Source organism: Colobus angolensis, unplaced genomic scaffold (assembly GCF_000951035.1).
Source record: "Colobus angolensis palliatus isolate OR3802 unplaced genomic scaffold, Cang.pa_1.0 Scaffold220, whole genome shotgun sequence".
In the NCBI taxonomy this organism is placed as follows: domain Eukaryota; kingdom Metazoa; phylum Chordata; class Mammalia; order Primates; family Cercopithecidae; genus Colobus; species Colobus angolensis.
Genome location: NW_012115378.1, coordinates 1,039,311 through 1,053,777, shown reverse-complemented (window position 1 = coordinate 1,053,777; position 14,467 = coordinate 1,039,311). Strand labels below are relative to the sequence as shown.

The following is a 14,467-nucleotide window of genomic DNA, read 5'->3' as shown; positions in this document are numbered from 1 at the left end:
CCGAGTGGCGGTTGTTTCAAGATGGCGGACGTGGCGGGCCCCTCCCGCCCCGGTGCCGCGGCGTTCTGGAGCCGGGACTGTATCCTTTGCCCGCCTGACAGGGGGCGCCGGCGCCCTCCACGGGGCGGTGAGGGGCGAGCCGTCGCGTGGCAGTCTGAGAGCGGAGGAGAAGCTCCGAACTAACCCCGGGGACGAGGACGTGCTGCTCGGCCTCAGTCTAGGTGCTGGGCTTTCCCCTTGCTTGGGTGTTAGGTGGCCTAGAGACTGGTACTGTCTCCAGGTGCGGGGACACGGCGCAGATGCTTCCCAGCCCTCACTAGCGGTGAGCTCGAGAAAGATAGCCTAGAGTCCAGGCTCAGCCTGGAGCTGGGAGGGCCCTCCGAGGTCCCTCTGCCCACCCTCTCAGAGTGCCCCCACGCTGACTGTGCGAAACGAGCTCGAGGTTAAGGGAGGAGTGGGTGTTGGCTGGACAGGGAGCCTTTTTGTTTTAATTTAGGATTGTCCTTAGTCTGTGTTGGTAGGAACAAGTCGGGACCTTGTCGGACTTCAAAGGCCCTCCAGTGATGATATATTTTAATACTGGAGTTTTAGGAAAGGTTTGGAGCTTGGTTACTGGGATGTGGTCTGGTGGTGCTGGTTACTGCGTAAGATGGGAATCATTGTGCCTGCAAGTATTGCTGACTTACGTGTAGGGTGTGGGTCACTGGCAGTCATTGAAGTTCTTGGATCGTTGTGAGGTGGAGAAGCAGTGGAACTTTTTAGTCCAGTGGTAGTATTACCAGTTCAGCGGCAGTGATGAGATGTTTGTGTGACAGGAGTGTTTCTTTCCCTGGAGTAGGTAGACTCTTATCGCTTGAGCTTTGGTCCTGATAATTTACTTCACGTTCCTTAGAGTGGTTACTTGAGAGAGGGAGGGCAGTCAGTGTTACTGAGCGCTTGCAGAGGCAGCTCTTTTTCTGTTGGTTAGGATTGGTGATGGCTTTATTTGAGGCGTTGCTGTCACCTTTGGCAGAATCACTCTTTGGGCATTCTTCTTAGCTCCCGGTGAAACTTCCAAAACTGTGTTATCAACTCCTCTGTTGAGTTACTAGGATTAGTGTCATGTGTAGAGAGAGGGATATGTTTGTATTCTGTGCTGCTCGTGTTTAGTGTTTGCACTTACTAGACATAATTACCATTTGTCTCTGATAGGTTGGTGAAAAGGAAATGAAATCATGTACATACACTGTGGATGAGAGCATACTAGTGCAGTGTGCAAATTAAACATTTTTTCCTTTACCTATCAGAAGAGCATATGTGCACTGTGGACAACTGGGCTGAATTAGGAAGTTAGGAAATTGGGATAAGTCTTTTCTCAAGAAACGCTGCTTCTGCATTGACAGGATTTTGTGATGGAGGAGATACTTGAAGATTATTAGCTTATAGCATCCTATGGTATTGTTCAAATATAGGATCAATGGTTGGGGGGAACAAGCTATTGCAGTGGGACTGAATAAGTTAATTAATAGATATATGGACTGAACTTATGCTTTTGGTCTTCACACCCAGTACTTTCACTTACTCATGTAGTTATATCACTCCCTGTTTTATGTAGAAGTCATATGTACTCCCTTATCTCCTGTATTCTGACTCCCAACATTTAATGTAAAATATTTGTCTTCTCATTAATAGTGAGGAATTGAAATTGTACAGGGGATAAATGGTGGTGATTATATCCTATAAGATCTAATTCAGATGTATGACAGGAATTGCAAGGTTACTAGTGTCACCTTTTCCCCCAGGCTATTCCACATAATGACCAGTTAACATCGAGCCTCAGATATTTTCATTTTAAGTCTCTATAGAGAATGTCACTGTAAGCAATGTCAAATGTAAATTTGTTACTATTTGCTGAAAAGCATAATGGTAGTTATTCATCATTTGATTTAGCTACATGTCTTTGGATCTTGATCCCTTTGTCATATTGATTATTTCCCAGACCACCCTAGAGACTTTATAGTAGAATTTTCAATAGAAAACGACCAAAAAGTATGTACCTATAATCTGGTATTCTTTTCACATTATTGAAAAAAGATTTTCAATACTTCACGTAAACAATTAGAGAAATGTGATGGCGAGATTTCTTAGTCCTTGATGTTTCTATCATGAGAGGACAGATCATCTGTGACTGAATGCCCCCGCTTTTTTTTTAACTGTTGTTCTTGTGAGTTATGCATCTCCTGCACAGTGTGATTCAGCAGTGCTGTTTTGCATAAGGTATGTTTTAGTACCTCATATGTAAACAATGAGTGTGTGGGGTTGTCATTTTATGGGTTAAATCTTCAGCAAAATATGCTCCTTCAGTTTAAGTTGCCTTTGACCTTCGTTACAGTTCCTAGTAATGTCAGAATGAGTTAGTGTTTCAGCAGTACCTAAATTTGACTGCTTAAATGCACTCAAGTGTATTACCATTAGCAATATCAGGGACTTGATATTAAAAAATATGAACTGCAAGTTACTTGGTCAAAACATAACAATATAATCTCTACTGTTGAGTTTTCAAATGGAAACAAAGACTTTATGTTGTGGTGAAAATAATACATTAGCCCAGAAAGTCTCTGTGGTTGAAAGTAATTACATATACATGTATTGCTGGTAAAACTCAGCAAATTAGAGTAGAATGGGCAGTACTGAGCTTATTTCCTTCAAATCCTGGAGGTCTGGAATAGAGGTACATCTTCCTCTCTACCACTTCTGCCTGGGTTTCTAATTACAGTTAGCCCTCTGTATCTGCTGATTCATTGAAATGTGGATGGAAAATATTCAAGAAAAAAAAAGAAATAACACAACAACAACAACAAAAACCAAATTAAACTATACAATTTAACTATTTATATAGCATGTACATTGTTTTAGGTATTATAAGTAATCTAGCAATGACCCACTAGTAGGCCCACTATGCATTTGGTATATAATGTGTCTGTTTGACTTCCCCATAAAATATACATTTGTTGGGAAATTCTACATTTGAAGGAGGTAAATATTTGGGTTCTTAATATAATGAGATGAAAATACATTACAAATTATTAGAAAGGATGGAGGCAATTTCAGATATCCTTATTTAAAAAAATTGAAGTTGGGTATTTAGAATTTTATATATTCGAAAAGAAGTTTGGCATGGATGTAGCTGAAAGTAAAAGATTTTGTTGGCCGGTTGCGGTGGCTCACACCTGTAATGCCAACACTTTGGGAGGCCAAGGCAGGTGGATCACGAGGTCAGGAGTTCAAGACCAGTCTGGCCAACATGATGAAACTCCCGTCTCTACTAAAACTACAAAAAAATTAGCTGGGCGTGGTGGCAGGTGCCTGTAATTCCAGCTGCTTGGGAAGCTGAGGCAGAGAATTGCTTGAACCTGGGAGGTGGAGGTTGCAGTGAACTTAGATCACACCGCTACACTCCAGCCTGAGCAACGCAGCGAGACTCCGTCTCAAAAAAAAAAAAAAAAAAAGTTTTGTTTGCATATTTTGAATCAGAGAAAAATAACATTGAAGGTTGTTGGACAATGCCTCATAAAATTAAATAAATACTAATTTTATTCTTTCATAGATGGAGCCAGACATTCTTTTATGTTTGAGGGTACAACACTGAACAAAATAAAACATAAATCATCACCTTCTTGGTGCTTCCATTTTAGTGAGATGAGATCAGGTCATGGATAAGGAAAATATATGTTCAGTGATTATTGGTGCTGTGGAGAAAAAATAAAGCAGGAAAGAGACAGTTAGTAGGGGAGGTAGGCAGGTTTTGGGAAGAGAGAGTTTTGCAATTTCAGGTACCTATATGGTTAGGAAGTGAAAGCTTCAATCAGAAGATGACATGACATGACATGTGACATTAAGTCCTAAAGTGAGCCATGAAGATATTTGGGGAAAGAGCTTCCTGGGTAGAATAAATCATACATGCAGAAGCTATAAGGTAGGAGCTTGCATAGCTCATTAACAGTTTTAAGAAAGCCAGGAATGAGTGAGAGGAATAGTAGTAGGGAGTGAGATCAGAAATGTAACAAGTTATAGGGATCAGATCTTGAGCATGGTAGGCTGTTGTTAATACTTTGGCTTTTAATATAAATTAGAAATGACGTAAGTATTAAAATGATTATTCTAACCACTGTGTAAAAAAATAAGCTGTTAAGGGAACATGCCCAGAAGTGACAGAAAGTAGTTAGGAGCTTATTGCAATAATTCTGGGAGAGGAAAAGTTCAGTTGGATCAAGGTGACAGTTGAAAATGGTGTGTTATAATCATAGCCTTTCTAAATTTCTCCTTTTGAAATTCACAATAGTTCTTTTTGTCTTAAATTTCTTCTACTTTTTAAATAGTAGCGCTTCTTGGGATATTTTATGAATGCACTGTAGAAGATTAAATAATGTCTTTGTGTTTGCATGATTGACTTGCCCTCAGCATTTTTTCTTCAAAGCTAAAAACCATCTTGAAATTATTTACTCTTCAGAATTGTCAGTTCCCCAATATGACCAAACTGGAGCACTTAACTTTTTGTTTACAAAAGGAAAGGGAAAGGAAAGGAACCTAATAGTGGAGTATATATTGCAGGGTAACCCACTTGAGAGTGGATAAAAGTTTCATGGAACAAGACCTTCCAAGATTTTTATAAGACGTATAGTTGTAAATATATAAAGGTGAACTTTTAGAGAATATTAATTTTGTTACATTTAATTCAATTACTTTGCTTTCTAACTTTGTTTTTAATTCAATTACTTTGCTTTCTAACTTTGTTTTTAAAAGTTAGTTATAAATTCCTAGGTCAAAAGAAATTATGAATTATAAGAGTTATACAGAACAGAAATGGCATTTGGAGGCTAGATAATATTATTGTATTTTCCTTCATGTTCTCCTACATAGTTTCTGATGAAGAACAATCAGTAGTGTACGTTCCAGGTATGATTTTCTATGTTAAAATTTGGGAAACTTACTTTGGTCCTTAAATGTTAGAAGAAAATAAAGCAACAGTGTTGCAGGTATAACTAACTGGATGCAGAGCAGTACATCAAAACCTAAAATTTGTTTTTTGAATATTTGGCATAGCCCTATTAAGGTTTGAAATACTGGCTTATCTTTGGGATTGGCTGGCCCAATCAACTTTTAACGAACTTGTAGAACATTTCATGTGGTAAGGGGCAAAAGATTCTTCTCTTATTTTTTCTTTTACAAATAATAGCCAAATTTAATATTTCAAAGAAAAGTATGACCGCTCCTCGATACAGGGTATATGTAAGAGACACTTTGAGTTTAATGGTTGTAACTAGATGGTAGTAAAGCAACTATTAAAGGTACCTTCATATAGGGTGAAAAATATAGATTTCCCCTAAGTTAACGTATATTTGGCATATTGTAATTTATTGGTTTTAATGTGACTTATGAACATTAATAGTACCCTTTACAAATATTTCAGTTAAGCTGGACATGGTTGCTTGATCCTGTAGTTCCAGCTCCTCCAGAGGCTGAGGTGGGAGGATTGCTTGAGCCCAGGAATTCGAATCCAGCCTGGATAAACATAGGAAGACCCTGTCTCTTAAAAAAAATAAAAATAAAAACAAATTTCAATTCAATCTTTAGTGTATTTCTTTAAAACATACTCTTTTTATGATTCATATATTAAGAGCTTTAAAATTAAGTTTATAAAATATAAAGAGAGTTTCTTCCATCAGGTCCCTTAAAGTAGAGGATTCCAAGGAAGCAGGTGATGGGGGAGGGTTTAAGATAATAAGGTATAATTTTGAAATCTTGTTTAATGGAAATCCTTAGGCATTTCTACTGAAGGAAATGTCAGATCAAGACACAAGCTGACAAGTCCAAAAGCTGATGTTAAACTTAAGACTTCCAGGGCGACTGATGCTTCAATCTCTATGGAGTCCTTAAAAGGCACAGGAGATTCAGTAGATGAACAGGTTAGTATTTTTTTAGTCTTTTTTTTCCTTGTTCTCCAGTCTTTATGAGTGCCAACCAAAAAGAGTAGAAGAACCTTTGGAAGTATACTAGGTGATAAACATTCTTAAAAGATACAGGGGATTCCAGGATCCTTTGATGATGCCAAGTTTGAGCCTAAATTATCTAGATTACTCAAGGGTTTTGCTCCAAAACATATGACTTGCTTTAAGCATTAGCCGTGATGATGTATTATCTTGATATGTCTCAAAAGAACTACCTTCTGATCTGTGTGGCATTAGTAAATCAAACTGACAAGAATTGCTTTTTTAATTAGGCATCCTTTTTGATTTTTATTCAAGAATTTATTTGATGGATGAACCCTTTTACATAAGAAAGATACATTATTAAAGAAAATTAGCCCTTATTATTTCCCTCAGTTGGCAAATAGTATCATAAAGATTATTACTTTTGAATCTTTATGATATCTTTATCTTTCTTACTATTACTATGCCACATTATTGATTTGTCACTTGTAAAGATGAGGGACAAATCAATGTCTGGGCATATTAATAGTATCTGTGCATTCCTTTGGCACATGTCCTATCTGACCTGTTTATTTTACTTTAATTTTTGTTATGTTTACCCTCTGCAACCAGAGTTGTTCAGTACCACTTCACACTCACTAGGATGTCTACACAAAACATGTATATAAATGTTGTGGAATCTATAACCTGTGGACCAAATCCTTCTCCTGCCTGTTTTATAAATAACTTTTTTTTTGGAATACAACTGTGCTCATTGTTTTACATACTTGTCTATGGCTGCTTTTGTGTTACAATGGCAGACTTGCTACAGAGACTGCGTGCCAACAAGTTAAAAACATTTGCTGTCAGACTTTTTATAGAAAACTTTTTTCAGCCTGTGAATTATGTTCTCAAAGATATTTCCAGTGTGTCTTTTATTACTACAGGATTTTACTGTGATTGAATCAAAAGGCCTACTTTATGTTACTTGTACCAGTGTACTCACTTCACACTGGGGTGTGAATAGTTGAATTTGCAAGTTTTTATCAAAAAAAGTTAAAAATGTTTTTTCACATAATGATTGATTTACATTGAACAATAGCCTTCTTTTAGATTAAGTTCATATTTTTGTCCTATTGGCTGTAACTTTGGATTGGATTATTTCAGTGGCTTCTTTAGAGATTATAGTATACATCTTTAATTTATCATAGCCTATTATCAAGTGATACTTTCCCACATCACCTATAGTTTAAGGACCTTTCAACATTGTACTTTGTTTCTCCCCTCCTGACTTTTTTGATATTGTTGTCATGCATTTTACTTGTATGCACAGACCCCAAAATATGTATTACTTTTGCTTTAAATAGTTAACTGTCTTTTTTTCAAATTGAGATGTAATTTGCATATAAAATTCACCCTTTTAAGTGATTTATTACTTTGATTTTGTGTGTGTTTATATTCACAGAGTTGTGGCTCCATCACCACAGTCTATTTTCAAAACATTTTTATCACTCTAGGAAGAACCCCTATACCAATTAGCAGGCACTCCTCATTACCTAGTCATTTCAGCCCCTAGCAAACACTAATCTGCTTTCAGTCTCTATAGATTTGCTTGTTATTGATGTTGCATGTAAAAGGAAATCATATAATATGTTGCCTTTTGTGACTGGCTTCTTTGATTTAGCGTAATGATTTCAAGGTTCATCTATGCTGTATCATTACTTTATTCCTTTTTATGTCTGAGTATACATTTTGTTTATCAATTTATCAGTCAATGGGCATGTTCAACTTTTTAGCTATTATGAATAATTCTGCCATGAACATGCATATACAAGTTTTTGTTTAGACATATGTTTTCAGTTCTCTTGTGTCTATACCTATAAGTGAATTGCTGTGTCATGTAATTTTATGTTTAACCTTTTGACAAAATTCCAAACTATTTTTTAAAGTGGTTACACCATGTTACATTTGACTAGCACTGTATGAGGATTCAGATTTCTTCACATTCTTGCCAACATTTATGTCCGTGTTTTTTGAGGATGGCCATCCTAGTGGGTGTGAAGTGAAGTGGTATTTCAGTGTGATTTTGATTTGCATTTCCCTAGTGACTAAGTGATGATGAGCATGCTTTTATGTGGTTCTTGGCTATTTGTATATCTTCTTCAGACAAATATCTAGTCATATCCTTTTTTAACTGAGTTACTTGTCTTTGCTCTGTTAAATTATGAGTTCTTTCTAAATTCCATCTACAAGTCCCTTATCAGATACTAATATTTTTTCTCCTTCTATGCATTGCCTTTTCACTTTTTTATTGGTGTTTTTTGAAGCACAGAAGTTTAAAATTTTGATGAAGTTCAATTTATCTAGTGTTTTGTCTTCTTCGCTTCAGGGTCATATCTGAGAAATTGTTGCCTAATCCAAGGTCACAAATATTTGTGCCTACATTTTTTTCTAAGAGTTTTAAAGGTTTAGCTCCTGTATTTAGTTCTCATTCCATTTTGAGTTAATTTTTATATATGGTGTGAGGTGGTAGCTTAACTTTATTCCTTTGCATGTAGCTATCCAGTTGTCCTAGCATTTGTTTAAAAAACTCTCCTTTCCCCTTTGCATTTCTCAGCACCCTTGTCAAATATCTGTTGACCATAAGTGCAAGGGTTTATTTCTGGACTCTCTGTATTCTGTTCCATTGATTTATATTTTTATTTTTGGAATTAGTAAGTATAAGTCCTCCAACTTCTTCTTTTTCAAGATTGTTTTGGCTATTTTGGGTCCCTCTGTTTCTGTAGGCATTACAGAGTCAGCAAATGTTTTATACTTTTTGATGTTATTAGAAACACAGTTGTTTCTGAATTTCCCTGTTGGATTGTTTATTGCTAGTGTATAGAAATTCAGTTGATTTGTGAATTGATCTTGTATCCTGCAACTTTATCAAACTATTTCTAATCCAATAGTTCTTTTGTGAATTCCTTACCATTTTCTCTATATAAGATGAAGTTGTCTGTGAATAGAGATAGTTTATATATTCTTATTGGGTGCCTTTATTCCATTTTAGATGCATTTTATTTTAATTGCCTTTTAAAGAAATTTTACAAATGCACCAGAAGTCTTTTAAATCTACTCATGTAATTACAATTGGAAATCTCGGGATTTCATTCTTTTGTATGTATCCAGATTTCCTAAAAGACTTCCTTTAACATTGGTTCAGGTATACTAGGAAAGAATTTTTTTTAGCTCATGTATGCCTGAAAAGTCTTTATTTCTCTTTTCTTTTCAAAAGATATTTTTACTGGTTATAAAATTCTGAGTTGATAGTTTTATTCATTTAGTGCTTTAAAGATGTTGTTGCACTGTTGCCTGGCTTGTATTGTTTTTGAGAAGTTGGCTCTCATTTTTATTCCTCTTTATTTTTGTGTGTGTGTGTTTAAATTTGGCTGCTTTTAAGATTTTCTTCTTATCACTGATTTTGAGCAATTTGGTTACAGTATACACTGGAGTAATTTTTTTTTTTTTTTTTTTTTTTTGAGACAGAATGTTGTTCTGTTGCCCAGGCTAGAGTGCAGTGGCACGATCTTGGTTCACAGCAACCTCCGCTTCCCAGGTTGAAGCGATTCTCCTATCTCAGCCTCCTGAGTAGCTGGGATTATAGGCGCGCACCACCACACCCGGCTAATTTTTGTATTTTTAGTAGAGATGGGGTTTCACCATGTTGGTCAGGCTGATCTTGAACTCCTGACCTCGTTATCTGCCCGCCTTGTCTTCCCAAAGTGCTGGGATTACAGGCATGAGCCATCATGCCCAACCTAACTGGGAGTAATTTTTTAAGTATCTGTTTTGTTTGAGGTTTGTTGAGCTTTTTGGAACTGTGGGTTTATAGTTTTCATCAAATTGGGAAATGTTTCAGCCATTGTTTCTCCAGATATTTTTGTGCTTCCCTCTCTTTCTAGTGACCTTAGTTACAAAATATTAGGCCTTTTGAAGTTACCCTTTCAGCTCTCTGATCCTCTGTTCATATTTTTTTCATTAATTTTTTTTTTTTATCCTTGGATAGTTTGTATTGCTGTTGCTGTGTCTTCAAATTCATTAACCTTCTGCAATGTCTCACCTGCCACTAATGTCATGCAGTGTATTTTTCATATGAAACAATGTAGTTTTATCTCTAGAAATTCAGTTTTGGTCTCTTATTTTTATTTACATCTTCCATGTCGCACTTGACATACTTTCTTCTAGGTTCTTGAACATATGGAACACAGTTATAATAATTGTTTCAATATTCTTGACTATGAGTTCTATCATCCAAGTCATTTGTGGGTAGGTCTCAATTGAGCAATTTTTCTCCTAATTATAGGCTGTATTTTTCTGCTTCTTTGCCTGCTTGGTTGTTTTTTATTAGATGTCACAAGACAGTGTGCATTTTGCCTTTTTGGGTTCTGAGACAGTGATAAGTTATTTGGAAGTAATTTGATTCTTTCCAAGCTTGATTTTGAGCTTTTAAAGGTAGTGCCAGAGCAGCTTTTAGTATAGGGGTACTTTTGCCCATTGTAGGGCATACCCTTTTGAATACTCTTCCTGATGCCCCTTAAATTACAAGGTTTTCCACTCTAGTTGGTGGGAACAGACTGTTCTCCTATGCTGTATTAGCTACAGACATTGTTTCCACTGTTCATTTTCGACTTTTTCCCTGGGATGAGTAGTTTTCTCACATACATATGCTGGTCAGTGCTCAGTAGCTGACGCGAAGGGATTATGCAGATCCCTGGAGCTCTCCTATACAGCTGTATCCTTGCCATTACTTTGCCCTGCAAACGCTAGAAACCTTGGCTTTCCTGGACTCCCAGCTGTATCTTTTCAACTCAGGGAGATTGCTGGGCTCTGTCTGGGTTTACCGACCTTAGCCCTGAAAACTCTCCACAGCAGTTAGCTGGGACAGTTGTAGGGCTCACCTTGTTTGCCTCTGCAGTTCCAGTGATCATAATTCTGTGTTGCCTGCTATCCAATGAAAACTATTGTTTCCTGTCTTTTGTCAGGTTTTTGTTTTGTTTTCTGAAACTAGGGTAAATCTGGTTCCTGTTACTCCATCTGGGCTAGAAGAGGATGTCCTACATAGGGGGTATGTGTGTCTGTGTATGCTTTTTCTTAAGACTAGAAATGGTGATGTGCTTTTTTTTTCCTTTTTTTCATTGAAGAACATGTCTTGAGATTTTTTTTTTTTTTGACAGAGTCTCGCTCTGTAGCCTAGGTGAAGTGGTGTGATCTCAGCTCACTGCAACCTCTGCCTCCTGGATTCTGATTCAAGCAATTCTCATGCCTCAGCTTCCCAACTAGCCAGGACTACAGGAATGCACCACCATGCCCAGCTGATTTTTGTATAAATAGAGACAGGGTTTCACCATGTTGACCAGGCTGGTCTTGAACTCCTGACCTCGTGATCCACCCACCTCGGCCTCCCAAAGTGCTGGGATTACAGGCGTGAGCCACCACGCCCGGCCATCTTGTAATTTTTTTCTGCATGTAGTCTTTGTTGGTATTGATGTTCAGTATCCTTAATTCATTAGGATTTCACAGTGGTAATTAGACCAGTTCAAGTCTTCTGGGAAGCAGACCGCAAGATGGAATTATAAATGGAAGAGATTTAATGAAGGAAAAGCCTATAAAGCATAAAGAGTAGAATAAGCAGGAATAGAAAAGGGGAGTTTTCAGATTTCACTACAGTCTGGCACCTGTGACAGGAGAGGAAAGAAGGAAGATTGACTAGGAAGAACCTCAGACTTCAGATTGCCGTGCAATCTGAGATAGTGTCCATTTTGCTAGTGAGGAACCCCAGAGCAAGTACTGACTTTTGGGGATGCCATTTGGATCAGAAATAGCTGAGTTCTAATGTCTGTACTGTTCCCAGTCATTGGCATTGGCATGAACACTGCAGTGGATCCCGAAGGTTTGGCAACTGGAGGCTGTTAGCTGATTATACTCTGCAGCAAGTTCCTCTCTTTTGTGGCCATATTGCTTTATTTTTCACAGTTAAGCCTACTATTCATCAGGAAGTAATATGCATGTGTAGTGTAAAGTAAGGGTCACAGTTCATTGCAATTCAGAGGAGAAAAAAATCTTCTTCCCAATAGATGGTGTTGGGCCCATAGACTGCCAGTATTGGGTCAATAGACTCAGTATTGGCCCAACACCATCTATTGGGAAGAGGATTCTTTTTCTCCTCTGAATTGCAATGATGCCGTTGTTCTCAGTCAAGTGACTGTAGATATGTGGCCTTTCCTTATCATGTCTTCTTCTTTGGTAATTCCTATCCTGAACTTTATGTTTGTAATTCTTTTGTTTTTCTATATCAGAGGTTGGCAGACTTTTTCTGTAAATTGGACAGATAGTAAATACTTTAGCTTTTGCAGGCCATAATATTTGTCTCAACAACTCAACTCTGCCACAGTAGCATTAAAAGAGCCATGAGCAATATGCAAATGAATGAGCATGGCTGTGTTTTAATAAACCTTTGTTTACAAAAACAGGCAGTGGGCCAGACTGGGCTTGCAGCCATGGTTTACCAAGCCCTGTCCTATAGTGTAAATACATTTTTTTTGGAACAGTGTTTAATTTCATATATATTTGGAACTTTATATAAATGAGCTCATATCCATTTGTATTGTATGATTTGCTTTTTTATTTCATATTATGTTTATGAGATTTCTTGGTTTTTTTTTTTTTTCCCTCTATGGCTCTTACAATGTTATGTGAGATTTCTTTATGTTGTATGTAGTTATATTTCATTTCTTTTCATTGATGTCTCAGGGTTTAGTCAGTTATTTTAACTTAGAATATTTTAAATATTTAAAGAATATTTAAAGAAAAAATTGTTGAATAATGCTAGAGAACCAAAAAGGCAAAAAGGGAACATTAAGGTAGCATGAAAGTAGTAACTGTAAGAGACAACCACAATCTCTAGAACTGGATGAGAGGGCAGAATAAGTTGGAATTATTGAAACTTAAAAGCTTAGAGGAGGGGCCCCTTAAAGCTGCAACTTGGACCTCTGGTGATGGGACACTAACCTGGCTGGTACTGACATTCCTGAGGAGGCCTGATAAAGGCTGGTTCTGTAAGGGCTGGAAAAAATTGCAAACTGGAATCAGCAGTACTTGCTAGGGTAAGGAACTCAGGGGTGACACTGTCAGTAACAGGAAGGAAATATCCTTCCTTCTTTCTTCCTGGTCTTCATCTAGTTCTTTGTGTTGGTAGAGAGCACCAGGTGGCAAAGGAGAAATGGTGTTTCCAGAGTCTTAGCCTTAGCATCTCAAAGCAGAGGATGGAAGGGTAGTTTTGAGGGGAAAAGTTAGTAGCATAGCTACTAGTACCTCTAGATTTTCATTGTATCAATATGCCAGCCACAGTTTTACTATTCTCTAGTTGATAGACATTTGTGTTTTCAGATTTTTGCTGTTGTAAACACAATGCCGCTAACTTTTTTTGCCTAGGTACAAAGATTTCTCTTTTGTTCTTTTACTCAGTACATCACTAATGAAATGCCTTTTCATGGGTTATCGGCAACTTCTTCCATTGCCAAATCCATTACCTTCTTCCTCCAGTCTATCTGTCTTTTTTGATCATTAGCACTGTTGAACCCACACCGTTCTTGAAACTTTTTCTTTCTTGTTTTCTCCTACAATGTTATATGCTTCTGATTCTCCACTTATCCTTTCAAATGCCACTTTAAATTAAATTAAAATCCAATTACTTAAATTGAAATTAAAATCAAATGCCAATTTTCTTGGACTTGTAGATGATTTTTAAAATACTAATATTGGCCAGGCGCGGTGGCTCAAGCCTGTAATCCCAGCACTTTGGGAGGCCAAGACAGGCGGATCACAAGGTCAGGAGATCGAGACCATCCTGGCTAACACGGTGAAACCCCGTCTCTACTAAAAATACAAAAAATTAGCCGGGCGAGGTGGCGGGCGCCTGTAGTCCCAGCTACTCGGGAGGCTGAGGCAGGAGAATGGTGCAAACTCGGGAGGTGGAGCTTGCAGTGAGCTGAGATCCAGCCACTGCACTCCAGCCTGGGCGACAGAGCGAGACTCCGTCTCAGAAAAAAAAAAAAAAATAAAATAAAATAAAATACTAATATTGTTTTCTTAATTTTAAATACATAGTTATTAATGAAAAATTTAAAACATAGAAAAGTATAAAGAATAATAAAAAAATCTCAACATTGTCTATAATACCATACAACTGACTTTTAAATCTTTTTGATTTTCTCTAGCTTGAAAGCTAGACCTACCTTTCCAACTTCCTGCCTAGACATTTCTGCATGAATGGCTTGCTGGCATCTTACATTGAGCATTTCTAAAACTGAACTTATTGTATTATTATCTTCTTTTCTCCATTTTTTTTCCTACTCTCTTTCCCACCTTCGGCTATTACTATTTCCAGAATTCACTTTAGGGGTTTTCAGTTATTCTTGGCTACCCGAGGTAATTGGACTAACTTAACTTTGGTGGTTGTGCAAATGCCAAAGGTTGTA

The 14,467-nt window shown here is 37.3% G+C and overlaps 1 protein-coding gene across 2 annotated transcripts in view; it reads left to right on the top strand.

Moving 5' to 3' along the window:
* Positions 1–14,467, top strand: part of KIAA1328 (KIAA1328 ortholog) — a 404,498-nt gene continuing 390,031 nt past the window's right edge. Inside the window, exons 1-3 of one of the 2 annotated variants that reach the window (XM_011943647.1) lie at positions 1–79; positions 4,900–4,935; positions 5,803–5,945. In XM_011943647.1, coding sequence (XP_011799037.1) covers positions 5,938–5,945 — 8 coding nt within the window. In that variant the 5' untranslated portion in view covers positions 1–79; positions 4,900–4,935; positions 5,803–5,937. The remainder of the gene's footprint in view (positions 80–4,899; positions 4,936–5,802; positions 5,946–14,467) is intronic. The other variant, XM_011943646.1, reaches the window with a different exon arrangement.